This window comes from Trematomus bernacchii, unplaced genomic scaffold (genome assembly GCF_902827165.1).
Source record: "Trematomus bernacchii unplaced genomic scaffold, fTreBer1.1, whole genome shotgun sequence".
Taxonomy (NCBI): Eukaryota; Metazoa; Chordata; class Actinopteri; order Perciformes; family Nototheniidae; genus Trematomus; species Trematomus bernacchii.
Window position 1 is genome coordinate 414,597 of NW_022987564.1, and position 26,893 is coordinate 441,489.

General features: G+C 39.3%; 2 protein-coding genes, 1 long non-coding RNA gene and 4 other non-coding genes across 9 annotated transcripts in view; 2 read left to right on the top strand and 5 right to left on the bottom strand.

The window, feature by feature from the left end:
* Positions 1-11,555, bottom strand: part of LOC117478108 (tumor necrosis factor receptor superfamily member 14-like) — a 51,204-nt gene extending 39,649 nt beyond the window's left edge. Inside the window, exon 1 of the mRNA XM_034125013.1 lies at positions 11,379-11,555. Coding sequence (XP_033980904.1) covers positions 11,379-11,409 — 31 coding nt within the window. The 5' untranslated portion in view covers positions 11,410-11,555. The remainder of the gene's footprint in view (positions 1-11,378) is intronic.
* A 1,201-nt stretch (positions 11,556-12,756) lies between these two features.
* LOC117478109 lies at positions 12,757-15,439 on the bottom strand. Of its 2 annotated transcripts, XR_004555383.1 has the most exons (8): positions 15,375-15,439; positions 14,585-14,699; positions 14,177-14,338; positions 13,894-13,982; positions 13,666-13,717; positions 13,419-13,491; positions 13,114-13,178; positions 12,757-12,939 (listed from the first exon to the last, which is right to left on the bottom strand). It is a non-coding gene; the product is annotated as an uncharacterized LOC117478109 (long non-coding RNA). The 2 variants fall into 2 exon arrangements; XR_004555382.1 differs by lacking the exon at positions 15,375-15,439 and having other exon boundaries at positions 14,585-14,744.
* On the bottom strand, positions 13,006-13,076 carry LOC117478472. Its single transcript, XR_004555437.1, has one exon. It is a non-coding gene; the product is annotated as a small nucleolar RNA SNORD99 (small nucleolar RNA).
* On the bottom strand, positions 13,252-13,382 carry LOC117478523. Its single transcript, XR_004555486.1, has one exon. It is a non-coding gene; the product is annotated as a small nucleolar RNA SNORA44 (small nucleolar RNA).
* Positions 14,410-14,547, bottom strand: LOC117478502. Its single transcript, XR_004555466.1, has one exon. It is a non-coding gene; the product is annotated as a small nucleolar RNA SNORA16B/SNORA16A family (small nucleolar RNA).
* A 110-nt stretch (positions 15,440-15,549) lies between the features above and the next one.
* rab42a (RAB42, member RAS oncogene family a) lies at positions 15,550-21,013 on the top strand. 2 transcript variants are annotated; one of them, XM_034124230.1, is made up of 3 exons: positions 15,550-15,593; positions 16,931-17,116; positions 19,088-21,013. In XM_034124230.1, the coding sequence occupies exons 1-3, from the start codon at positions 15,559-15,561 to the stop codon at positions 19,524-19,526; spliced, it is 660 nt and encodes a 219-aa protein (XP_033980121.1). In that variant the 5' UTR covers positions 15,550-15,558; the 3' UTR covers positions 19,527-21,013. The 2 variants fall into 2 exon arrangements, with proteins under 2 accessions (XP_033980121.1, XP_033980122.1); XM_034124231.1 differs by lacking the exon at positions 15,550-15,593 and having other exon boundaries at positions 16,808-17,116.
* Positions 21,014-24,732: 3,719 nt separating this feature from the next.
* On the top strand, positions 24,733-24,866 carry LOC117478457. Its single transcript, XR_004555422.1, has one exon. It is a non-coding gene; the product is annotated as a U11 spliceosomal RNA (small nuclear RNA).
* Positions 24,867-26,893: the final 2,027 nt, after the last annotated feature.

Sequence of the window (26,893 nt, forward strand, 5' to 3'; positions counted from 1 at the left end):
CTGAGGTCGCAGCGTGGAAGTTTTCGGTTCGGATTGTATCGCATTCCGGAAGTGACGTCCTCTTCTTTCGTTTAATGGCGGACTACTAACCAACGTTGAAGGTGCGTGTCGCCAACTGCTGCACCTGAGGGCAACTTTCTCACATATTTAAAGGGGACCTATCATGCAAAATGCACTTTTTGATGTCTTTTATACATAAATATGTGTCCCCGGTGTGTCAGGGAACTCACGCAGCGTCAGCAAATAAAACCCTCTCTCTTTTCCTCCGTACCCAAATCTCTAAAACGGGGCTACAACGGAGCTGATCCAGATTTGCGTCCGATATGACGTAATATCGGAGATGTAGACTGGCTTTACACCCACGGCCCTATCAGAAACGTTGCTATCAGAAACAATGCCCGACTGTTTTGGAGGGGGGAGATGAGGAGCTCAACGCTCGTGAACTGTCAACAGGAGGGCGGGGGGAGCCTCGCTGCGGGGAAGCAGTGTGTGGACCTGTCAGCGCAACTTACATGATGCCGATTTTAACAAACACATTTAAATAATTGGTTTAAATGGCATAATAATAAGGACGATCATCCGTTCTGTGATTCTCCAGAACACACAGATGGCCAGTCCGCCCCTTTGTAGCATATTATTTAGATCGCCACTGGGCTTTCAACTAAAGACACAATCATTGTGGGGATTAACCGCGAAGAAGCAATACGAAATTGCGTAAACACTGTTACAAGTAAAAGTCCTCCATTTCAAATGTTATTCAAGTACAAAAACATTGACATCTAAATAAAATGATAAGGGCATCACAAGTAAAAGTACTTGTTCTAAAAACGGGGGAACAACAGAGCTGATCCAGATTTGCGTCCGATATGACGTAATATCGGAAATGTAGGCTGGCTTTACACCCACGGCACTATCAGAAACGTTGCTATCAGAAACAATGCCCGACTGTTTTGGAGGGGGAGATGAGGAGCTCAATGCCCATTTTAAATTCCTGTATTATGGATTATGATTATTAATGCATTAACAGGCCTATCATAGCTGTTAAAGGTTGAGTTCATTTGAATTACTTTGTATACTACTGCTCTTAAACTATATTATATGTATGTATTTGTTTAGTTTTACTTTGTATTATCTGATAATCTGAAGTAACTAGTAACTAAAGTTGTCAAATGAAGGTACTGCTCTAAAAAGTATAATGTCGTCTTCAGAATGCAATGGAGTACATGCCCTTTCTACCACTGTCAATATTAGTGCAAAGGGTCATTTCAACATGTCATCATCATGCTCCTCAGGCCTGCTTTTAACCATTTCACTTAGTCACTCAGTCAGTACTGTACTCAAGTGCCTTTTCCAGATACGACCTGAGTTTTTTCATTTATATTTCTACTTAACTACATCATAAAGGGGAACATACCTTTTACTACACTACATTTCTGACAGCTTTGATACGTTTAGTGCCAATCCAGTGAAATCAATGTGCAGTATATTTGTAATTGGGTGGTTTTATGTCTGTGATAAACTAAATGATGAAGTATTCCATTAAGGTACATTAAGGGACATTGAGGGACATTAAGGGACAGACGTCAGGGAAACCAGAATCACAGAAGCCGGACATTCTGATCAAAGCTTTAAAGGCAAATATCTGTTCTGATCTGAGTGCAGATGATCTAATAACAACATTGCTTTCTTATTAGCTGTCTGAACATCAAGCAGAATACAATCCTTGTTATGCTCTGAGGACATACGTATTTTCCTTAGGCTGTTTTGCACTGAAGAAAGTCTTTACTTTTAAATTAGAAACAAGTAAAAAATGGGTATTTGGGTGCAGTCTGTTCAACGGACCTATCATTAAGTTGAGATTCTATTTCTTTATCTGCTGCTATTTATTAGTTTAAGGAAGCCTGGGATCTGTGCTATGGAAGAAATACAATTTTCTATAGGTGATTTCCGTATGTATGTAATAATTGTGCAGAACACTACCCAAACACTGGGGTGACCTATGAGGAGTAAGAGATGGTATATCAAGTGTTCTCACTGCGTCTTAGTTAAAGCACACGTTAACAGCACATTGAGACAACTTGAATTGATCACATTGTATATATATGCTACTGCTGAACCAATATCTTTAAGTAACATTATGAGGGCAATCAAAAGACAAAACACTGTTATCAAAAATGTTATTATTTACAAGTGGTTTAACAAATACAACGATTAGTGTATGGTATATACAAACATTAAGAAAAGATGCAGAACATTTGCACAAGGCCTGCATGTCCATACTGGGGGGGTTAGGCTGGGGGTGGCATATAGGCGGCGGTAACTGCATCAAGCTTCTGAGGAATACCCACAGAGGCACATCCCATAGTGTGACATGGAAGCACATGCATTACATGTTACATTGCATGTTACTTGTTAGACGCTTGTATCCAAAGCGACTCACATACTCAATACTGTGGGCAATCCCCACAGGAGCAATTTGGGGTGAAGTGTCTTGCGCAGGGACACAACGACATGCTGACTGCAGTGGGGTTTGAACCTGTGACCATCTGTTCCCCTCATTGCTATGAAAAAGAAAATACAGAAATATTATCAAACCACAATATATAATTTAAAACAATCAAAAGTAAGCGTGCACTATTTGTAATGTGTTTGTGTGTGTCTTTTATATTGCAAAGTACATTTAGCCATTGCTTCTCAGAGACCCATATGACCTGGAGATGCAGCCGCTGGCCCCTGCCAGAGATACAGCTGAAAGGGTCAGTTGAAAAAAAGTTAATATCCATTCACTCAAAGTAACGGGAACACAAAATGGTAGGGAATGATGTTCAAAATGAGTATGGAGGGTGGAAAACAAGCACTAACCTCTAATTAAGAGTGCAACAATTGTTAATACCAACAATAATATTGGTAACATGACAATGTAATGACTCCTTGAAGAACCTCCACAGACAACATTGCTGCTCCTGCTTCCTTCTTTCAGCTTTACCTGGGTTCCTGAGCACCTGGGAAAAGAGAAATGAAAAACAGATTCAGTACTTTTGTGTTTGAAATGAAACTTGAAAAATATATACAATATTTTTAAGCAGGTGTGAAAAAATGCTGTAAACTAAGAATGCTTTCAAAAATATAAATTATAAATCTTTATTTGTTATCAATTCACAAAATGCAAAGTGAACGAACAAAAGAAAAATCTAAATCAAATCAATATGTGGTTTTACTACCCTTTGCTTTCAAACCGGCATCAATTCCTACAGGTACACTTGCACAAAGTCAGGGATTTTGTAGGATTACAGTCAGGGGTATGATCAACCAATTATACCGAACAGGGGCTAATGATCATCAGTTTTACATGTAGGTTTAGGCTGGAGCCACACGGAGACGATAACGAAAACTAACCGAATTCGATATCAAAAGTCTTCCGTCCACACGAGACCGCTCGACCCGCTGGAGACGCTGTAGTACATATGCCGGGCCTGTAAGTGGCGCTGTACTTCTGCCACAAAATACACCAAAAGTAGCGAAGAAGAACCCCGAACATGGTTGCCTGGTTGCCCTTCTGTTTATTCTCCGCGGTGGATTCAGCAACATGTAGTTTATGTAGTTCTCCATGTCCACTTGTTGGTGATGGTTGTGGTAGAGGAGCTGTAGATTTTGCACTAACAGCTGTAGCATGGTCAGTAGCTACCAGAGGTGTGGACTCGAGTCACATGACTTGGACTCGAGTCAGACTCGAGTTACCAATTTGATGACTTTGGACTCGACTTGACAACATCACAAAAGACTTGCGACTCGACTTGGACTTGAACACCAATGACTCGGGACTTGACTTGGACTTGAGCCTTCTGACTTGAGGTGACTTGATAATTTAATTCAGGGGTCTCCAACACGCCGATCGCGAGCTGCCGTTAGGAGAGCAGAATCTTCAGCCGCTGCAACTCTTGCTGAGAATCCATGCAGGCAGGGGCGGGACTTTATTTTGCTGAGCCACCATGCGGCCAATCATATGCGAGGACACACTAGGATCATACCATTATGTGAAAGAAGGGTGGGGGGCAGACGCTCCAAAGACAGCAGGTGTAGTGGTACAGGCCAGCTACACAGAGACGGGGAGCCGGATTTAAATGCAAGCGCGTCGGAAAAAGTCAAGAAATTTGCGAAAACCGAAAAAAGAAGCAGCATCTGGCTGCATTTCAATGATATTGGAGAAAGCAAAGCTGAGTGCAGGATTTGTAAAATGAAAATAACCTTCAGAGCAGGGTTTTTTTTTTGGTAACCACTCAGGATGTATTGTCAGAGGTGGGAGAAGTTCAGATCTTGTACTTGAGTAAAAGTACCTGAGTGTAGGAATACTCGGTTACAATAAAAGATCCTGCATTCAAAATGTTACAAGTAAAAGTACAAAAGTATTAGCATCAAAATATAGTTAAAGTACCACCTGCAGAGGGATGTAGATTCAGGTGTTCTTTTCCCCATAGAGACGCCTCGCTGCACATTATCCCTTGCATAAAGATAGATTGTGGGGTCCCTTATAACATGTTGTACACAGTGGAAATAAACATTCTGGTTACCTCAACATCAGGGATCTTATACATTAAACTCCTTCTGAATCAAACCGTCACGGTAGCCTTACCTTACTGATCCCTCTTACAATAGAAGACAAACACGTTACTTTACCAGCAGAGAGAAAATGGATTATTAAATGATTAATGTGACTAATAAAGAGCAGTTTGATTATTAAGTATTATTCTGTTGATCGATGTCATTACATTTGTTGAAAAGCACATAATGACTTGTTTAAGACTCGTTTTGTCAAAGTTTAGGACTTGGACTTGACTTGAACTTTCCCATCCTGACTTGAGACTTGACTTGGACTTGAGCGCAAAGACTTGAGACTTGACTCGGACTTGAGCGCAAAGACTTGAGACTTGACTCGGACTTGAGCGCAAAGACTTGAGACTTGACTCGGACTTGCAAAACAATGACTTGGTCCCACCTCTGGTAGCTACTGACAGTAGCTACTGACCATGCTACAGCAGTGAGCAGCAGAGGTGTGGAGAGGCGGGGCTATGGCTTCATCGTTATCAGGAAATGATCGTATAGGGCGTACAAACGGAGCCGTTCGGCCCCCCAGAGCATTGCGTCCGCAGATCTACCCACCTTGGGACCCGTTATCGTTATCTGCGTTTCCGTGTCGGCCTCGTGTGGCCGAACCGCCTATAAGAGAGGGAACTGTAGCGGATACTAGGGATGCCAGCGATTATTCGATTTTTCGAATATTTGTTACAGTCTCCATAATCGAAGATTATTTTTAAAATTCGATTTTATTTATATATTTTTGTATTAATATTTATGTTTTTCTTTTTTTTCCTGGTTTGGTTTCAACCAAAATATAGACTAATGCTAATAATAGTAATAGTATTAATAATTGTAAATGACCATTGATCACACCACCAGTATGTTTTACTGTAAACTTGGAGGAAGCCAGCAGCGCAGAGTGCAGACTGCTGCTGCAGCCTGCTACACACCGACCACCGACCCCCCCCCCCCCCCCCCCCCCCTCTCCGCCACACGTGCGATTGATTTATTGGCGACAGAACAGTGAGAACACAACTAAAGATGAACAGAGCGGCACGTCCACAGAAGAGTTCCTCGTGGAACTACTTTCATCATGGTCAGTTTCTGGCATCCCTAGCGGATACGACCCGTTTCGTCTTTGTGTGGCTGCAGTCTTAAACACAGTCTGGGTGAGGAACATCCAAACTCTGCTACCAAGGTGAGTTTGTGGAAGATAGCCAAAAAGACATACCTCCGACATGGAAACAAGGCCAAGCGACTCAACTATGCTGGAAAACATAGGAACTGTGATGCAGATCAATGGCAGCTTGTGCTCTCGACTGATTTAAATAATTGTCTACAGAAGAAGGCAGTTTGTTCACAAAAGGGCTGGCGAAAATGTATTCTGCAGCAGGACAACGACCCGAAACATACAGCCAATGTCATTAAGAACTATCTTCAGCATGAAGAAGAACAAAAAGTCCTGGAAGTGGTGGTATGGCCTCCAGAGCCCTGATCTCAACATCATCGAGTCTGTCTGGGACTACATGAAGAGAGACAGAGGGATTTGAGGAAGCCTATCCACAAAAGATCTGCGGTTAGTTCTCCAAAATGTTTGGAACAACCTACCAGCTGAGTTTTTTTCACACCTGCCTAAAACTTTGACACAGTACTTTATACTTTATAATGATGTTAAAAGTACAGAGAAGGACACTGATTAAAAACAAATCAATATTAAAATGCAAACATTTGGAAAAGGTCTATTGAGAGTTATGTTTTGTGACCAAATCAAATAAAACTGGAGGATTGGCAATGTTTGAATCTCCTGTGGATGGGAAAGATTCGTCCATCACACATACAAATAAAGCCACAAATCACCACTTTTTTGGAGATATTATTGCAGAAACAAAGTGGTCATTTCATGTTGCAGGGCAGGAAGAGCCCTACTTGTTTTAGTAATGCCATAAAAAACAAAGCCTTACGTTCTCCAGTCCGTGCAATTCACACCATGCTCTGAAAAGAAGCCAGACTGACAGGGTTCACACTGTACATCCATTCTGCTGGTTCCTTAGAGACAGGCACACAGGAGAGATTAGTCACACAGCAGCCAACATCCAGTAATGATCCATCATCACATCAGTGTCTTCATTTAGTGTTTTTACATTCACACTGCTGGAGATCAGTCCTCACCGTCTGAAAGTTCATTCAGGAAATGAATACAATACATCTCCAGTCATAATTTTAAGATGAGAGTAATTTAAGGGTTATCTTTCAGGATGGTTACTGAAACGTACGAGGAGGTCATCATATCTGTTTCAGAAACCCTCAGGTGATAGCTGCAGGACTCATAAAGAAACTAGGAGGGGTTCCTGTTTACTGCCTGTCATGTGAGCTTCTGCACCTCGGGTTATAGTCCAGTAAAAAGTCTGATCAAAAGTGATGTATTCTATGTAATTATTATCTGATACTTTGTGTAATGTAAAAATTAAGATTTACATCAAGATCAACTTTGAGTAACCCCTGAGGGGAAGTTTAGTATTGCACTGGTGTTAGTTTATGAACACACACACCCAATATACACCGGCGACCCTTTGGCTTCTCAAGCCAAGTCCCTACAGACTGAGCCACCCCATGAGTAAATCCAGGATAAGCCTCAGACCAGGACTTCAGTGTGCATGTAAACTGTCAGGAGAGTGTGACCTGCATTTTACTTACCAGGTTCTTTTATCTTCTCACCAGGTACACATTGTGCATGTTTTTGTGCCGCACTGCATCCTGTCACATCTAAATATTTGCAGAAATACCCATCTATAACTTCACAGAGTGTCAGTTGTTTCTGAACATTCCTGCAGGACAAAGAGATCGTGGCCTAAAGAAACAAACAGATTGAAACAGTCAATGTATGCAAACCTAAAAAATATTTAAAATTCAACTCACACATCTTGACTTCATTTAAAAAAATATTGATATATATATCAACATGTTATATCAAAATGTTGATATATATATATATATATAAAAAAATGTTTAATGAAATGTTAAAGCAGGAAATAAGAGAATTGTGGATGGAATATAATAGACGTCTTATTAAATGCACTTACAAAAAAGTTAAATAGCCTGTTATATTTCAGTCCAATCATTTGTCATCGAGCGACAGTTTATCAGAAAATAATGATGCGTTCAATGGACTTGGAGTTTTAGAAAAAAATATTTAGATGAAGTCTACATTTATTATTATTGGTCTATATTGAATATGACTTTTAATGTAACACTGTAGAAATCTCTTCACCCTTGCATAACCAATGCAGCAGCTTCTTCTTAATCTACTTTAACACATCCCACATCCCCCCCCCCTACTTCCATCGCCCCTCTCCACATGTGAAGAACCTGAAGCAGATCTGACCTGATGTTATGCATTTCCCTCATTTACTCAGAGATAAACATATGCTTACATAGATGTTTATATGCACATATGTTTACGTTTGGAACACAGTTGGCCTCTGGTCGATTTATTAGTTAATACATATTTGGGGTGATTATTAAATCTACACCAGTGTTGCAATTTAGGAATATTTCCATTATCAAGACTGATCAAATCCTTTAACTGAATTTCCCCTCAGGGATTAATAAAGTGATGTTAATCTTAATCTTAATTGATTACCTGTTTTGTACAGTGCCATAGCAAAGTGAGAAATGCATCCATCAAAGTTGACAAAGTCAAGACACCAAGATATCCACTGTTACTGTCATAAAAGATTACAAAGACATGATCATAATAACACATTAAAGACATACCTGAGTCACAGGAGGTGCATGTGAAACATTTATGCCGGAAATTGGATTTGTTCATAAAAGTCCCGTTCTCGCAGCCGCTGCAGAGTGTGCCTGAATCTGACGTGCAGTCTATCTGTACAACGGCCCCTGTTCAACACACAAACACTCTGTCAGCATCTCAACATCAAGACATGAAGGCAAAAAACAATTACAAAATGAAGATTAGAGTCAGTAACAATAAGTTTATCCCGTTTCAGGTCTCTGATGGAGCACTTCAGGGAGCAAAGCCAACTTCAGCTTCGGAAATCCCAGTTAAATTCATATTTTAAAATGCTCTTACTTACTTCTGATGTTTGAATACTTGTTACATATATTACCTTACCTATCATGCACATCGGACAACATAGCCCAGCTCTTGTAGAATATTCCTTAGAAAGACAGTAGCCTGAAGCCACCAGGATCATAGACACTGTTGAGAAACAGCAGTTCATTGTAGTATGAGTCTGCGCTGTGTACATTCACATAAAAGTGATGTGCCACTTTGCAATGTATCCCATATATATATATATATATATATATATATATATATATACATGCACACACACACACACACCTGTGATATATGATATGGTATAATACAGTACGGCATTAGTAAACTCCACCGTCTTTTATTGAAATGTGCGCCACATTGACTAACTACTATTGTAAGAGCCATTTTAATGAGAGTTCATGTTTGGGTTTTAAGCTGTCACAATTGGGTGTTATTCACTGTTTGTGCCAGAGGGTGCCGCAGTACGATTCCCTATGGCACAGGTATTTAAGGTTGGTTTTGTCACGGGATTGGGTGTAAAAAATCAACAAAGGCAGGACAGTCAAAATAAGCACCAAGGAAGAAAATGTATTAACAAGACTAAGATTAGGACATACAAGACTGAACAAAACATTACATTTAGGAAAACATCCATATGGATTATGTGAACATTGCCAGGTCGAAGAAACGGTAGAACATGTTATTCTGTATTACAGATACAGGCAAGCAAGACAAACTATAAAAGACAGAAATCAGGAAGCTTGGAGTGGAACAGCCAACACTCAAAGATATTAGACATTTGGTCAGGGAGACTTTTATATTATCTAAGACGAACTGAATTAATAAATGAGAATTTAACATTTTATTTGTCTTTCTTCTCTTTTTTTGGATACATAATTCTGGTCCACACTCCAATACGGTAGGTGGCGGCCACCCGCCATACAACCGGAAGAAAAAAATAGAAGAAGGTTTGGGTGTGTTGACCTGGTGTTGACAGGAAGTTGTTGTTGCTATGGAAACAAGAAAAGCTTCACACCGGGCGGAACTTCGATATCGTCCGCGATAATAAAACCCATAGATAAAGGCGTATTAAAAAAAAGTGTTTATATATATATCTATGATAAAACCATAGACTGTATATGGATAAAACCCACCCATTTAGAGGGAAGATATGATTGGTCAATTGTACTGTCACTTGACATTACTCTCTCATTCAGTTAAATACAATTAAATCAAGTTATTTTGGTAAAACTAATGAAAAATATTTAAAAAAAATTATTTTGTATATATACCAATAGGGCCCTGACGGCTCGCTACTGGTGGAGTGAAAAAAACACAATTTACCTCTGAATTGTATTGGGGTAGAAGTACAAATTAGCTACAAAATGAAGTAGGCTACTGTACGGGTAAAGTACAAGTAGCCTACCTCAAAATTCTACTGAAGTACAGTACTTGAGTAAATGTACTTATTTCGATAAAAGTCATTCCAGAATTGGAGGACAATTTAGACACCAACATTTTTGAAAAATGAACCTTTCATTTTATTATTTTTTGTTATGTATTTAGGAAAAACAGATAATAAACCATCAAAAAAAGTGATTTGCCCAGCTAAGGCATCAAATGTATATTTTCCAATGAAGAATTAACCCTCTTACTCTAATTATAGTAACAGGGTTGCAAGTAACAGGGTTGAAAATCAATGCTAATTTTAGCTTTTACCTCAGGAATTAATGCTAGCTGCACAATGTAATGCTATTGTCAAGGAATGGATACACTTAGATATTTAACTAAAGAAAGATACATTTGAAATTAATTTGTTTTAGTCTCATAATTTGAGTAACAGGGTTGCGTTTGTATGAGTGCCACACTCCTTCAAGAGTGACAAGATTGGAAATATATTACAAATAAAAGAGAGGACTTAGTTTTGGTCTACCCATGGTAGCAGCACATGGCTTGCTGATGTCCTTTTAAACAGTTTTTTCACTTCCTCTGCCAAGCTAAAAAGGTTTGGGTAACAGGGTTGCGCACATGTTGAGGGACACACCTTCTGTGCAAAATGACCGTTATTTAAAATGTGTTTATGATTTAACAAATTGATTTTACCATTACAAGACACATATATCAATAGAATAATACCAACAAAAGTAAATAAAAACCCTATTTTAAATGTTATATTTGACATGCAAGTTGGTCACCAAGAAGCTGGGACAAGAGAAAAGGGCAATTTTAGGGGGTGTTCGAGAGCTATTTGATATTTTAAATAATATTTTGAAACCACTTTTTCTACAACTTTATATGCATCTTGTCTCAAGACAAGTATATTTAACACAACAAGTGCATGTCTTAGCTTTTTGGGCATGGATTATTAGATTTTTTATATGGGGGACAAGAAATGTCCTCCAATTCTGGAATGACCCGGCCAGCTCGTTGTTGCTCTGGTTGGAAAGTAACGTTGTTAATAATAATAATAATAATAATAATAATAATAATAATAATGGGTTTAATTTATAACGCACATATCTGAGTTCAGATCCCGAAGTGCTACAAGCATTTAGCATGGAGTAAAAATAAAAACAGTACACAACACGGTAGAATGAATAAAAAGCAGTAAAAATAAATAAATAAATCAACAAAAAACATTAAATAAATGTAAAAAAAATAAATGTAAATGTTTTTTTAACGTTTTGTGTATGGGTTATTGATCCGTCTAGCTCAAATATGTCAGTATCTTTCTACTCACCGAAGACAACACTGCAAGCATCGTAACGCATGACTATCTATCTCATATTGAAATTACGTTTTACAAACAAAAGCAAAAAATATAAATGTAACAGATGGCCTACTAGTACTGAAATCCGGAATTCCCCTGCATGACACTGTCACTACCTGATCTGCAGCCCTGCCCTATCTGCAGTGCGCATATGCGAGATGGTCCGCCATATTTGACAACTACATACGGCAACTCTAATAGGACACTTGACACAGTGGCTTTTGGCAAAGCAGAAAAAGAACCGAGAGAGATGAGTTATTGTTATGACAACGTGACTTCACTATTATTTAACAACTCTTTTTATTGGGTTGTTTTATTTGGGGTTAAATACATTGTCAGAATAAGTGAGACATGGATTTAACTTGTTAGACAGCTATATGCCATACATTTTTGCATACATTCACACTAAATATTTATTCAGTATGATAGCTGTCTAACATAAGTTAGACAGCTATCATACTGAATTATTATACGTTCTTATTATACATCTCCATGGTACTTCCCCGAACGGTTCTGCACATGTTCTTCTCTCGGTTTTTGGCGGATTGCAAACAACGTTAAAGGTGCATTACCGCCACCTACTGTACATGAGTGTGAATCATATCATTCCATCTCTTAACTCATGGACGTATATATCTGATTTAATCCAAAAAATAAATAAATCATAAAAACAAAATATAAATCTATGATCTTTCCAGACCTAATGTTAAATTATTATTCCTACCCCAGTTTCCCTCAGAAAGGTAAACATTGCTAGCTCGTATTCCCTCTCCTTTTGTTCCCAGAATACCAACCACTCCACTCCCTGCCTCTAAAACTTTTTCTCTTTCAGCTTTATAGATGTCACAATTACATTCTTTAACTCTACTGTATTTAAAACTATTTGGCATTGCAGTGACAAAGTAGCAGGAAATCACTCTTTAAGTTTAGTATTAGTCAAAGACCACATTACTGACATCTGAAACAGGTTACCTGTGCTTCAGTTTGATATGTAAGCTAGACATGATAGTGGGATATAAAGGACCATTTCTACCAAATTTTTCAAAATAACCCATGAATTTTTCATTCATTTCAAACTTTTTTTTAAACCAGATTGGTCCCATTGAGATGATCTCTTTTTCAAGGGAGACCTACATACTGAGGGCTTGTAGTCATTAAAAACAAGCCCTCAGTATGTGCTGTGTCTGGAAGTATTTTATCATTTTTAATGTTATGTATTAACTTGGTGAACTAAGCATCCAATGCTTGTTGCACCATAAGTGTTGTGAAACATATTCATCACAAACTCTAAATGTCCTTCACATGTGTAAATACAAGAATATCAATAAAGGGATTCTCAAAATTGTTCTGTGTAAGATGTTTATTTCAACAATTGTTTCGGAGAAAAACCGTTCAGCTGAACAGTTTGTAAGAAATCCTTTAGAGAACTCTGACGGTACTCGTATAGCACTTTGTCCAGTCGCTACGACTCAGAGCTTTACATCCTCCTGTCCTCCTTCACCATCTTCCTGTTGCCTTCAACGCACTGCACCTGAGAATACAAAGAAACTACATTTAGTGAAATTCAAACACACTTTTTCTAAGGTCATTATTTAAGAGCTGATCTCAGTCCCATATCCGCGAGTTTCATCCAACAGTCCTCTTGTTTTAAATTCATCATAGATCAGGAATTTATGAAATGATGCAGACAAATCTCCTTAAATACCTCAGGTTACATGGAGCCTCTGCATCCCAAGGACATCGGATTAGATCTCATGGGCAGATTGATGCCTGCAGGAAGAGAACAGCATTAAAATAATGAACTGTTGTTGCACAGTACGCATTTCTGCATAATGACGTGAGGATCTGTTGGACAGTTGAGTGGCTGCTGATGGCATAAGAGGCCAGAACAGTCAAAGACCGACCTTTTATCTGGCATGCACTTGGAGAACCCTAGAGCTACAGACAAGCCCCGGTCCTTAGGATAGCATGCTGTGAATAAATCATTTTATACAAGATATTTGAAATTACCTTGAAGTGAGACATCCTCATGAAGTCACGGCAGCATCAGGATCAGTGCCTAGTGCTCAGCCATCATGGTCACCTTAAGAAAGATAAAGAAACTGTGAGTTTGAAACACCTTTTATTTAAAGTGGCTTAGTTGTTAGCAAAAGTGGCTCAGTTATCTAAGTTGTCTCAATCAGATCTAATCAGTGAGGGCAAGTTTGTCATCACAGCCAAAAATAATCCATATTTAAGGTGTAGTTTAAAAACATACCTGCAGGTGATTTACTCATATTATTTCTCTCTGCATCAGCGTTAACCAACACCTGAAGAAAGAGAGACAGCAATTAGAGCAGAAATGCATTAACTTTGATTCAGTCTGAAGGGTCCTTCCCTTAGTGTGGCTCAGTTATCTAAGTTGTCTCAATCAGATCTAATCAGTGAGGGCAAGTTTGTCATCACAGCCACTTTTTATAGTTGAAATATAACTCGGATGTTCTACCTCAGACTGTGGGGGTGCATTGAGGGAGAGGGATCACTCTGGAGGAGACCTTAGCCCTCTCCGGCATGGGAGATCAGACGAGCTCCAACCTGAAGAAGAAAAGGACATTAGGCTCAATGACCAACAGAGCTTTGGGGGAGGTACCATGAGAAATGGAATACTCAGGGGGACCATCAGGACCGGAAGTATCAACACAGAGATTCAGGGGATTGACAGATTTGGTAAAAACATCATTGGTCCTAGAGTAATTTATATACAGTGAACACATTGCACTTTAACTCACCACTTCTCAGATTAAAGCTGGGGCCACTTGGGCCATCTTGCAGCGCAGAGTCGATATTCAGCCAGAGCCACCACCACTTTTTATATTTGAAATATAACTCAGAAAGTACATGCATGCGACTTCTTCATGTTTTGCCTTTTCATCTTCAATGTTACTAAAGACCTGCAGAAAGATGGAGCACAGCAATTAGCACAGAAGAGATTTTAAACACATAAAGCTTATGATTTTGCCCCAAATGTCCTTCCCCTTAATGTTGCTGAAACAGTTAATATTTAAACTGATCAGCGACCGTCGGTGGAAGTCTTCTTCTCGGCATCCAGTTGACCGCTCTAAGCTACAGTAGAGCCTGAACGGCTTCGATAGGAGCCTGATGTATACCATTTAGTCTAGACAGGAATAAAAACATACCTGCTTTCTGTGCAGACATCCATGGTTGCAGAGCCCAGGTGGTAGAGCTCCTATTTCGGGTGGTAAACTCCATCTAAGGCTAAATACCGGCATGAGACCGATAGTCGACAAGTACCTTAAGGGAAAGTTGAAAAGAACTTTAAGAGTTTTGTTTTTTCACTGACAGATGAGAAAGTCAGTGCATGCTCTGTGCTGTAAAGGGTAATAATACTATAAATAATTTTTTTTTTTTTATAAAAAAAAAAAAAAAAAAAAAAAAAAAAAAAAAAAAAAAAGGTACTAAACTACGTTTAAGCTCATTTAATTATTTCAAACGGTAAAGCATATGTTGTCAAGAGGACACAATGCACCATCTACATACATGTAATTAATTTCAAGCAGTGTGTTGAATTACGGGAGAAAATCAAAATACAGAAAGCATATAAAATAAAAAAAGTTACATTGACACGTGGTTCACATGTGTTAGCGTTAAGCTAACCTTAAGCTTAGATATTATACCCTAGCATCATCATCATATCTTCAGGTGTTTAATTACAAAATAAGGCAGCCCAATGTCTGATAAAAACAAATCTACATTAACATGCCAGTATAGCTATTAACGAAAGCTAACTGAACCACGTGATAAGTTAGTGAGCTACATAAGCTACACACATTTTTAACTTTAGCTCGTTGGTTTGAGCACATGTCACACCGAAATGATCATGATAAAATACTTATTTTCAGTTCACTATAAGCTAAAGGTAGCAAATACACACTTCTGTGACATTACATAAGAATATATTTAGCTTACCGGAGTAGTGAGATGAACTTCCTCCTGTTCGGAAGGCTTGAAGCGGAAAGAGATTGAAGGGAGGGTCCAGTGAGTTTATATAAGCTGGAGCCCGAGCAGCAGAACGCTGATTGGTCCATGCAGATCACATGGACCAAGCATCAGCACGCTGATTGGTCCATGCAGCTCACATGGCCCCTGCTGCATGATGGGATGTGTTTTTTTACAAGCATTTGAGCGGTAAGTTTTCTTTCTTTTCTCATTTATATTTACACATTAAAACCTGATTAAAACCAACACAAATAACTATTTTAAGATTTCGCCGAACATGTATTTGTTTTACAATGACAAGAAAGTGAATATAGAATGAATATAGAACAAAATATACGCTAAAGTCGAGTTGTAGTGAGCTGCTCGCTGATTGGTTCACACAGGTCACATGGACCCCGCTGCATGATGGGATATGTGTTTTTATAAGCATTTTGAGCGGAACCCTTGCTATCGTCTGGATTTATTTTCACCTCAACACGTTAATACCAACCTAATGACAGATTTTATAATTGTATTCAACACATATTTGTTTCACTATAAGAAGAAAGTGAATATATTGTGAATAGAGAAAAAATATTCGCTAAAGTCGAGTTGTAGTGAGCAGCTCGCTGATTGGTTCACACAGCTCACATTGAAAGCGTTGCATCATGGGATTTGTATTTTATTAGCATTTCAGAGGAATCCTTGCCGTTCTTTGGATTTATTGTCAATTTGAAACAGTAATAAGTAACCACATAAAGAGAGGTTTTATTTTTAATGATATATTAAACATATATCTGTTTCACGAAGATGAAAGAAGTGTGTAAAGATAGAAATAAACCCCACATCCGGTTATATCCTCTCTAACCTACTTCAGAACCACGGACAGCTCTTGTTGTTTTCAGATCACAGCGCAGTGTCATTCTCTAAATAGACAGTTGCGAAATATGACATGGCTATGATGAAAATTCATGGTTTGTTTTTAAATATAATTATAATCAGCTGGACTTTAACACAATGTACACAAAGCCTGATTGATAGCGATATGTTGCACATTTAAATATACGTGGTTTAATATCTGCACAGCTGGACGTAGTTTTCTGGTATACCCATATTTCATGCAAATATTTCTCTTTATATCAGTGTTATAATAGTTTGTATTTGGTTTGGTTGTTTTTCTTACACTGTATTTGTTCTGTGTTTATGTATGCACCATTAACACCAAGGCACACACAATTAAGCATTCCTTGTTATGGCTAAATAACAGCTTTACATGCGTCTGGGACAACCTGAATTATATTTTCTCACAGTTTAAAATCGCTCCAGAGATGTTCTCTTTTATAACCCAGTACAATTGAGGGATGCAGGAGGTTTCTAGTGGTGCTGTAGGTAAACCTGTCACATGATTGCTGCGTCTCTTCCTGGGCAGCAGAGCAGCTTCATGTAAACACGCCGCGCGCACAGGGCTTTGTTTCACACACACATCACACACACATCCCCCCGTATTATAGTCATGCCATGGATATTTTGTGGCAATACCAATTCAGGATAATTTTACTCGGAGATTCCACGGTTGGGAAATCGTCGTTGCTGAAACGCTTCTCGGACGGGATCTACAGTGATGTGGCGGATCCCACCGTGGGGGTAGATTTCTATGCCCGATCGCTTGATATCGAGCCCGGGGTGAAAATCAAGCTGCAGCTCTGGGACACGGCTGGACAGGAGCGATTCAGGTACGAACAAACAGAAATACATTTATATAAAATGCATGTATAAGGATGATTATGCACCGAGCAGATTTGTGGTTAAATAATGCAGAGGCCTCATTGGTTCGCTGTGGCTGCTATTGTAAGATACACAATTGAATTAAATTACAATAAATGCGATTCTCCTCTTTCAGTGTGATGCAATAAAGAGGTAAAAAAGGGTCAGGGGAAGATGAGTCATGCCTCGGTCTTATGATGGCCTATATAAAAATCGAGTCGCATCATTGCATTTGTTCATGGATGATTGGCAGCCTCCTCACATATAGGCCCCATGTTTGATTCCCTGACTCCACAGTTCAGTGCAACCCAAATGCTCAAATCTAGTTGTTTTATTTTGCCTTCCTCGGCCCTGTTGCTGTTCTGTTTCATGTGTGCTTGCTGTCACGGATAATTTATTTGAAATGATTTCTCAGTGTGCAAAGGCAGCTCCGCTCTTAGATCTGATTTCTCTTTTGAAGGCAAACCTTCAGAGGGTGTTTTCCTTCAGGCTTCACCACACTTTCATTTCTGTCTGTGTGAAGTGTTTGTGCAATTTTTTTAAAAACCTCCATGTACAGAAACATGGATTTAAAGGGATCTTTGCGAGACTGGCCTCAAGAGAGGGGGAGGGCATGTAGGTTCCCCAAGGATCCCATGTTTACTGTCTGGGTTGTGGTCAATTGATTAACTTAAATTACATTCAGCTGAAATGAAAACGCTCGTGCATTTCCAGCAAGGCAATGTCCACATTTTGAATCCCTGTCTTGGAGAGGTCTTTAATTCCTTTATTATTTAATCATTATGTGCATACATGAAGAGGGAGGCAGCTCAGTGTGTCAGTGTGCTGGTCTTCGGATCAGGAGGGCATTGGTTAAAAAACCCGCTGTTTTTTTGGGTGCTGGGCAAAATATAATGAGATATGCACATTACTTGATGGGTGCTTAGCTACAGGATACAAACAGAAAACATAGACAATGCACAATAACTACAAGTACTTTTCAATGGGGACACATATGTTGAAGAGGAGTGGAAAATCCTATAATCCTGGCAATTGGTAATTTAGATTAACGTCTGGTTACTGTAAGTAAGGTGAAAAGGAATAAAGGATTAATCAGAGCTCTAGACGTGGGAAAGAATTGACCTCAGAAAAATAAACTGACTGGAGACTTGACATGACTCACTTTTAGAATTGTACTTTTTTATATATTTTGAGACTTCACCAAAGACTTCATACTTTGACAAGCCCTCAGATTTGACTTGTACATAACACTATTGACGTGTGACTTCACATTAAGCTAACTTGACAAATTCGGGACTAGCTGACTTGGGGTGTTTCTCAATGTCGAGGACGCTTCCTTGGTAGGACAAGTCCTTCCGAGTCAGGTCCTTCAGAAGCGATGCAAGAATCCTTCCTAGCCTCGGAAAATGAAGAATGGTAGAACAGGCTAACAGGTGTGCAGGTGTGCGTCATATGCGAGGCCCCGCCTTAAAATGGAGCGCGATTTCCGCCAAAGATTTGGAAATTGGTCCGTGCGCAAAGCATTGTGGGGATTTTAAGACCGTGGAGGATACACATGTGCAGCCTCGAAATTTCCCGCAACGAAGGACGCCGGCCTCGGTAGAATTCCAAGTATGCTGGACATTGGGACAGTCCTTCGGCGGGACTCGATGACGTAGCATCCTTGAAATAGTGGCTCTGGAGCAGCTTTCCTCAACATTGAGAAACACCCTTGGACTTATCTCCCGATTAAGTCCTAAATTGGGTTTTTCTTTTATCTCTTAAGACTGTCCGCAGGACAACACACAAACAACTTCTAAAATGCTTGTTTTCTGAATGGAGTTCGGTTCGATCAGGGCTAGGAATAATCAAATCAACCAACAGATTAGACTTTTTAAAAAGAACATCAACATAATTCTGCCTACAATTTCTAACATGTCTTCATCTTATGTTCCCACCAGGTCCATCACAACATCGTACTACCGTAACTCTGTCGGCGGGCTACTCGTCTTTGATCTGAGCAACCACAAGACCTTCGAGCATGTGAGGGAGTGGCATAAGGAGGTGAGTGAGCACATCCTGCCGCACCACATGGTCTACATCCTCATCGGCCACAAGAGCGACCTCAGCAAGGACCGCAAGGTGAGCCGGGACGAGGCGGAGCAGCTGGCGGCCGAGATGGGCATCCGCTACGTGGAGACTTCGGCCAAGTGCAACAGCAACGTGGACCGCGCCTTCGAGCTGCTGACCAGAGACATCTACGAGCTGATGAACATGGGCGAGATCGTCACCCGCGACGGCTGGGACGGGGTGAAGAGCGGCCTCACCGCCAAGGTGCTCTACCCGTCCGACGACGACGACGTACCGGCAGCGGTCGCCGAAAAGGGCTGCCACTGCTGACTGAGAACTGTGTCCAAACACTGCTCCCCCCCCCCCACCTCGTCTCACAGCCATCGAAACCAAGTCACTCAGGCTCAGTGATATCACTTCCTCACCTCGTGCTTCTCTGTGTGGGTTCTTCTTCTGACAACTGGGGGGGGTTTCTAGCCATTGTACATCCCCCAATGTGTATCTAAATAGGCAAGTTGTATCTCTGAAGCCATGTGGCGTAACATGAGCTGGGCCTTGTAGGGTTGGGAAAATAACAGAAAGCATGAAACTTGATCATATCTTTGGGTTTAGGCTGCATTCACACCAAATCGGGCGTTTTTGACGATGAGAACGGGAGGGTTACTTAATTGGCCACAAATGGACCACAATTGGCCGACCAATGGTGACATTTAATGTGAAACGCCCCTATTTCCGCAGCCGAAACACGCTTCCAACGTTCTCCTTCTGACAACTGGGTTTTTTTCTAGACAGTTTTTCTACATCTCCAAATGTATATCTTATACATAGGCAAGTTGTTTTCTTTTTTAATCCATGTGGCGTAGCATGAGCTGAGCTGATTTGGGCCTTGTTGGGTTGCGGAAAGAGTGCCTATGTTATCAAATATTGGGTGTTTTTGGTGATTTGCATAGTGGCGTCGTTAAAAGGTGAAATGTAATGCCAAACGACTGCTAAGCTATTTACATCTTTTGTCAGGGTTATACAGCTCTCGTTGATGCTTAAGTATTTTTTTTGTGGCCCTATTTCCGCAACCTAAACGCACTACCAACATTACAATGAATGGGAAAACCATGCATTTTGCAGCAGTGCCTGATTTGGTGTGAATGCCTTCTTACCCAACATTGCTTTCTACGGCCCTGAAACTAAAGGACTTCTGAGTACACTGACGATACATTTCATAAAGCACTATTGTGGGTTTCTATCTGTCAAAGTTTGTGCAATGCTTTGCCTGCGACTGTTTGTGACTATGAAATTGTAAATAATAGTGAAATCTATGGAGGGGAAGGGTCACTGAAAGTATGTTACGTGATGAACAGTGCACTCTAAGTGTCACCATGTTAAATCGATGTGCTCCTCATGCTTCTGTACGTGCACTTACGCCAAACTGACTCAGACCTTTGATCATCCTGTGAATAGATGAGTAATGTTTTTCTAAAGAAAATAAATAGATTATTTCTAGATAAGGTGTATACATAAAGATAGTATGTAGGGTAGCTATAGCATCAACAGGAGTGAGATAGGAAGTGTGTCAGCATCAGTTATCAGACCTGTAAGGACTTTATTAAGATGTGTTTGACTGAGAACAAACCAGAGCTGTATAACCTGCAGCTCTCTGTAGTTTAACCTCTAACAGCTATTTCTATTGTTCAAAGCTTCATTCACAAAAATAATATTCCATTCAGGTCTGAGCTAATGTCTGGCGCCAACCATAGACTGTATCAAATAGAGAGGCGAAGTCCCTCCCTTTCCGGTGGACCTCCATGGGACCTTATTTCGGAAAAAGTATGTATTGAAGTCAATGGAGAGAGAAAGATTATCTTTCGATCCCGTTTGAATTGTGCCACGAATTACACATATGATGTTTGTCAATCTTAAGAAATAATTTCCATATAAAAAAAGTCACAGTTTGTCTTAAAACTGTTGAAATATAAGACTATGAAAAATACGCAACTAGAAAGACTACAAATCCCAGAATCCCGGTCCCGCATGCTGGCTCTTACGAACCGACTAACTCCCCTTGTGTGTATGTACAGCTCTCAACATGCCCAGACTTGGAGTGATTTTCACCTCTTTTAATACTTTCCGCCTCATTCTGAAAGAAAGAAGTGAAATGTGCCAACGTGACGGCCGTCTTGGTGTGTGGTGCGAGACGGGAGATGGAGTTCATTGAGTAGTTTCACACAAAAAAAAGTGTTACTTCACATTTTTACTTCACATTTTTTTTTTTTTGACTTGCAAAATTATCTTTTAAATTGACAAACATCATATGTGTAATTCGTGGCACAATTCAAACGGGATCGAAAGATAATCTTTCTCTCGCCATTGACTTCAATACATACTTTTTCAGAAATAAGGTCCCATGGAGCTCCCCCGGAAAGGGAGGGACTTCGCCTCTCTATGGATGCTCTTTAAATCCAGCTGAGTGGATATGTGTGCCGCTTCTGTGGGCCTTAAGTTGTTCTGGTTCAAATCAGGAGGAAATTCAAGCTTGAAAGTGTCATCCATGACATGTCAGATTATCATGGCCGCATATACTCCAAAATCTACATGGAAATGTGTTAAACATGGGTATAACAGTCCTCCAGACCCTCTACATTTGAGCAGGTTTAGCAGAAAATAGGTCATGCACCCTGTATTATTTTTGGCAAGAGACCTTTACCAATCCTCATTACCCATCTCACACTTGCTGTTATGCTTGATAATATATTTGCAGGGCCATAATCATTCTAAATTCTTTAGCCCTTTAAGATTTTGCCAACTTTTCAATAGTTAGATAAGATCATTGATATGTGTTGGCTCGTCCCTAGCCTAGCTTAGCATTACGCAGTCAGCCCGGCTCTGAAATCTAAAAAAAAGCATATAGGAAGTTACGTGTTCATTTGGTAAGGTAATTGTTACAGCACGCAAAAGTTTTATTGTGTTTCCTTTTTGCTTGGGTACAAATGAAACTAAGAGATTAAGTGTGATATTAAAAAAGCTTTAGTCATGTTTGTTGTTTTTTCACTTCACATGGAGCTAAGCTAGCTGCTAATCTGCTGTTTCCAGTCGTCATGCTGAGCTAGGCTAGTGCCCTTTGGACTCAAGCTTCGATGCATTGATGAGACTCGTATCAATCTTCTCACCCAACCCTCTCAAAGAAAGCTAATAAGTGTATTCTCCAAAAGGTCAAATATGTCCTTAAAGCGCTCAGAATTTCTCGTGATAATGTGATAGAAGTCATACATCCATTGATTTGTCGTGATATTCATTAGCTCTAATATAAATCTCCATTTCAAAGCTTCACTTAAAGCTGCTGAAATTCTTTGTTAACTACGTCATTTTGAGTAATCACTTAAGCTTTAACATGGAGTATTTGGGATTGATAGACTTGTGACAGTGATAATAGCAGCTGTAAGGAGCCTGGTCAGTTTCTGCAGACGCTCATAATCTGAAAGAGTATACCACGGACAACAGTACACTAGATGGGAACCCCCTCACTCCACCAACTCACCTTTTACTAGCATTTCACCCAAAAAACTTGCCCACACACACACACACACTGTAAACTGCAAGAGATTATGCATTCTGGAGGTTTTACTTTGCGTTCATGTGACATTGTACTGGTGATCCAGTAATACATCCCTTTCTTTTTAAACTCTATGCTTACTGATAAACCACCACCCTTTATTGCCAGGTTCAAACAACGTGTATTTTTTGTTGGTTTGACAATCAATGTTAACATTTTGTGTTCTTGGCGCAGGTGAGGACTTCATCACATCTTGTGTAAACCAGTCTGACTAATACTACTAACTACCTTTCTCACTTTGTCATCTAAACAGGGTTAAATTATTATATTGTTTGCATTTGTGTGTGCTGTTAGCTAACTGAGCATGATTTGCCATTTCTAAGCACTGCACAGTGTTAAGATAACCAATGGTTACATTTGAGGACATCCGTGAGACACCACGAAGAAAGACTGACTTTATGGGACAGAATAAGCTTATTTCTCATCAACTGTTACACCCAGCAATGAGTTGTTCATTAAAGTAATAATAACAGCATTTGTAATCTAACATACGGTGACCATCCTGTGTAAATGACCATGATAATATAGGAGGCCGAAGTCAGTCCAGATCCAGAGTCTCTGTGATCTTGAAGGTATTGTTCAACATTTTGGGAAATATATCTTAGTGTTATCTTCTCTGATATCACTTTTGTACATAAAGTAGAGAAGTGGAGCCAGCAAGGATCATTTGCTTTTTAATTAATCTGGTTTATTACAGTGGTATGAACCCAAAATAAACAGATTTCGCTGTTATGGAATTGCCTTAAACGGATAAAAAGTAAGCCGAAATAACTACGAAATGATGGTGATTAGTTAAAAAGTCCGAAGTAATGCTTTTTTGCAAGACGACATGCGAACAACTTCTAAAATGTGTGGTTTCTTAATTGAGTTTGGATTGATCAACACCTACATTTGACCTATAACAACAGCAGCAAAATAACTTTAAACACATAGATATCTACATACTATGTAACATAATCTCCCAGAAGGAAAACAGGTAAGCACATTTCCCATAATGTTGAATTAGACCATCAGTAGTTTGTTTTTTTATCTTGTCCGTAGACATGATCACTGATAGGGCTTCTCGTACAGAGCCCAGTTCAGCTCTTCATCCCCATGGTCACATTTCACAGCTTTACTGAATAATGTTATTTATTTTATATATCATGTATAAGGAGTTCCGCCTTTTTATTTGATGTGATTTTATTGATTGGTTAAAAATAAGTAAAAAAGTAATAAATAGATGTACAATGAATAATGTTTGGACTCTGTGTTTTTTTTTACTGGGGTTTGGCGCCCTCTGCTGGTGGAAGACTGTCATGACCTAGATTGTGAATAGGTATAAATATGAGCAAATAAGCTGTTTAGGTGTTTATCTTGAAACGTGGGCATTTCCCTCAAAACAAAAAGGAGTTTATATTTACTACTACACACAAATCACACATTGCAAACGCATTGAAGGCTAATTCTGACATTATAGTGTCAGCTTCCTTGATTCTGTTTGTCTTTTTCATTATATTTGATGTGTTTTACCTACATAAATTAGATAAGCAGCTGCATTTAGAGAGAAAACGTCTGTCATTATGGCTTCTAAAATCTCCCAGCATAATTTACAAAAGCTTATGTTCATGTGCTCGTCGATTTCCCCACATTTAGTGAACGCAGCACAAGTGACCAATGAAATGATAGCTAAGGATTTCATCTAACCATGCCCATTTGTTACCCAGCATGCTCTTCGGCAGTCAAACTCCACATACAAACAGGCTTAAATTTCATCGATTCATGACTTAAACCTATATATTTCAATCCATACATGTAAATGATACATGGTTACTATTGAACAGACTATAACGCATTGGGAAATACACACACACACATCCAACACACACTTTGCACCGTGAGTCAGGAGCATGTGTCTACTGGTGCGTTACTGGGTCGTTTCAGAGAATCGTTAAAAAGGGCTTCTGCCGTGCTTGGCACAGGAGGGGTGGGGATAACCAACCCTTCTGCGGAATCGCTATCAAGAGATTTCGGAAGCACAATTTTTAATCCAGGGGCTGCCGGTGATCACGTGTCCTGGCGCCCCGTCATCAAATGTAAAAAATAAAGAAGTAGAATGTCTGATTAAATTCACCACGCATCACGTGTGCACTATTGTTAAACTACATGTATACAACTTTAACTTTCCACAAGGACAACAATTGATGGAAGCGTTAAGTAGTTTTAATTTAAAGTCAAATATATAGTAAATCAAATAAGCAGTGATATTTCTTAACAGAAACAAAGGTAAAAAATACCATATTAACAGGGTTCCTGCAGGTTTCACAAACTCAAATTTAAGACTTTTTAGACCACTTTGAATAGAAGTTAAGACCTATTTCACGGCAAGAAAGTATGAAGGAAAATTGCTATGAAAGAATAAATACGTCCCATAATTACTTACAAAGTAAATGTATTCATGTTCAACATAAGAACGACGACTGAACATAACAGCATAACAGTACACAGAACTGTGTTAGCGTGTTAGACAAAAAGTGTGTGTGTGTGTGCGTGTGAGTGAGTGACAAGAGCTATATTCAGAGCTCTGCTGCCTTCATGCTTTTGTATGATTGGTGTTTAGCTACGGTATTTAGCGTCCACAGCACCTCCGCTTTTAGACGTAGACTGCTGCACTAGCTAACGCTGCATTAGCAAAACAAACGCTAATTTTGTTTGCAAAAGGTGCAGCGGGCTTCAAACACGTTCCCCTCCACTGGTTTCAACCAAGCACTAAATTCGATGTTTTCCAACCAAATACGGTTGAACTTACACTTCCCCATATTTATTTTAAAGTAGATTCGAACTTCGAAGATACGTGAGTTTCTGACTGTCGCTAGCTGAAGCTTGGTTGGTTGCTAGGTTACTAGCTGGGTGTTCTCCGATAAGGGGCCGGGAAAAACAAAGTTAGTGATTACTGGTTCCATGTTGATTTATTTCAATACAAATTGTTGGGTGGAACTGGTTACTTTGCAGCCCGGACATTTCCCCCAAAACACATTTAGACGCGATCGCAACACAGAAGTACCTTTCAAATCCGAACATTTTTAAGATCTTCTAAATCATATTTAAGACCTTTCTTATTTTTTTGATCATATTTAAGACTTTTTAAGGCCTTAAATTCTGATTATCAAATGTAAGACTTTTTAAGACCCCGCGGGAACCCTGAGTAAGCATTAAGGATATCCAAATGAACATAAAATGAAATAAGGTAATGATATAAATATACATGCCAGGGGCCAACATCAATAAATGCATTGTTGAATTAATTATAATTTAAGGGGAAAAAAGTCACATTTGAGTACAGGCTCACATAAGACCTTTTTGTTTTCATCTTATCTTTAAACAAAACAATACATTTTCCAGTAAACAGATAATATTTTTCAGTAAACAGATAATATTTTCCAGTAAACACATAATATTTTCCAGTAAACAGATAATATTTTCCAGAATGAACGTAACAGAAATCCTGCCACAGTTTAAATGCTTTTCCAGAACAGATGGACAGTGTGGGAGTCACATAAGGACTCCAATTAAAGGTTCTTATGCACACTCCAAAGTGGCCCATGGAGGGTTGAAATGAACATAGTCATACACATTTTAACAAGACCCACAAAGGGGGGATTCATTTTTAGGAAGTCGGAAGAAAAACAAAACAAGGCTCTGGGCTGCAGTATTCAACATACCATGCAATGAATTCACACACACTACATTTTACCAACGACAATGCAGATTCAAGCAGAAAGACACACTCTACAACAATACATCTTTATAAGTAAAGGTTATAAGGACATCCGGTATGTAATATACTATCTCTCTTGTATAAAATAAAGATACTATTCAATAAAAAGAGCCTGAGTTTACAATATTAATTATTTTCCAGAGCAGATGGATTGTGTGGGAGTCACATAAGGATTCATACAAGAAACAGATAAATGCAGATTTGTCAGTCATATAGCCATATATAGGAGTCAATCCTTGTGTCAAAGTGGCCCAGGAAAATGAACATAATAATATAATACACATTTAAATAAGCAGCCCTACACCTTGCCAAAATGTTAGGATTCATTTTTAGGAA

Coding starts and splice junctions, on each gene's coding strand:
- rab42a (XM_034124230.1), top strand. CDS start 15,559: ATGATGGGATGTGTTTTTTTACAAGCATTTGAGCG. Junction 15,594..16,930: donor TTTTTACAAGCATTTGAGCG/GTAAGTTTTCTT, acceptor ATACCAATTCAG/GATAATTTTACTCGGAGATT. Junction 17,117..19,087: donor GCTGGACAGGAGCGATTCAG/GTACGAACAAAC, acceptor TGTTCCCACCAG/GTCCATCACAACATCGTACT.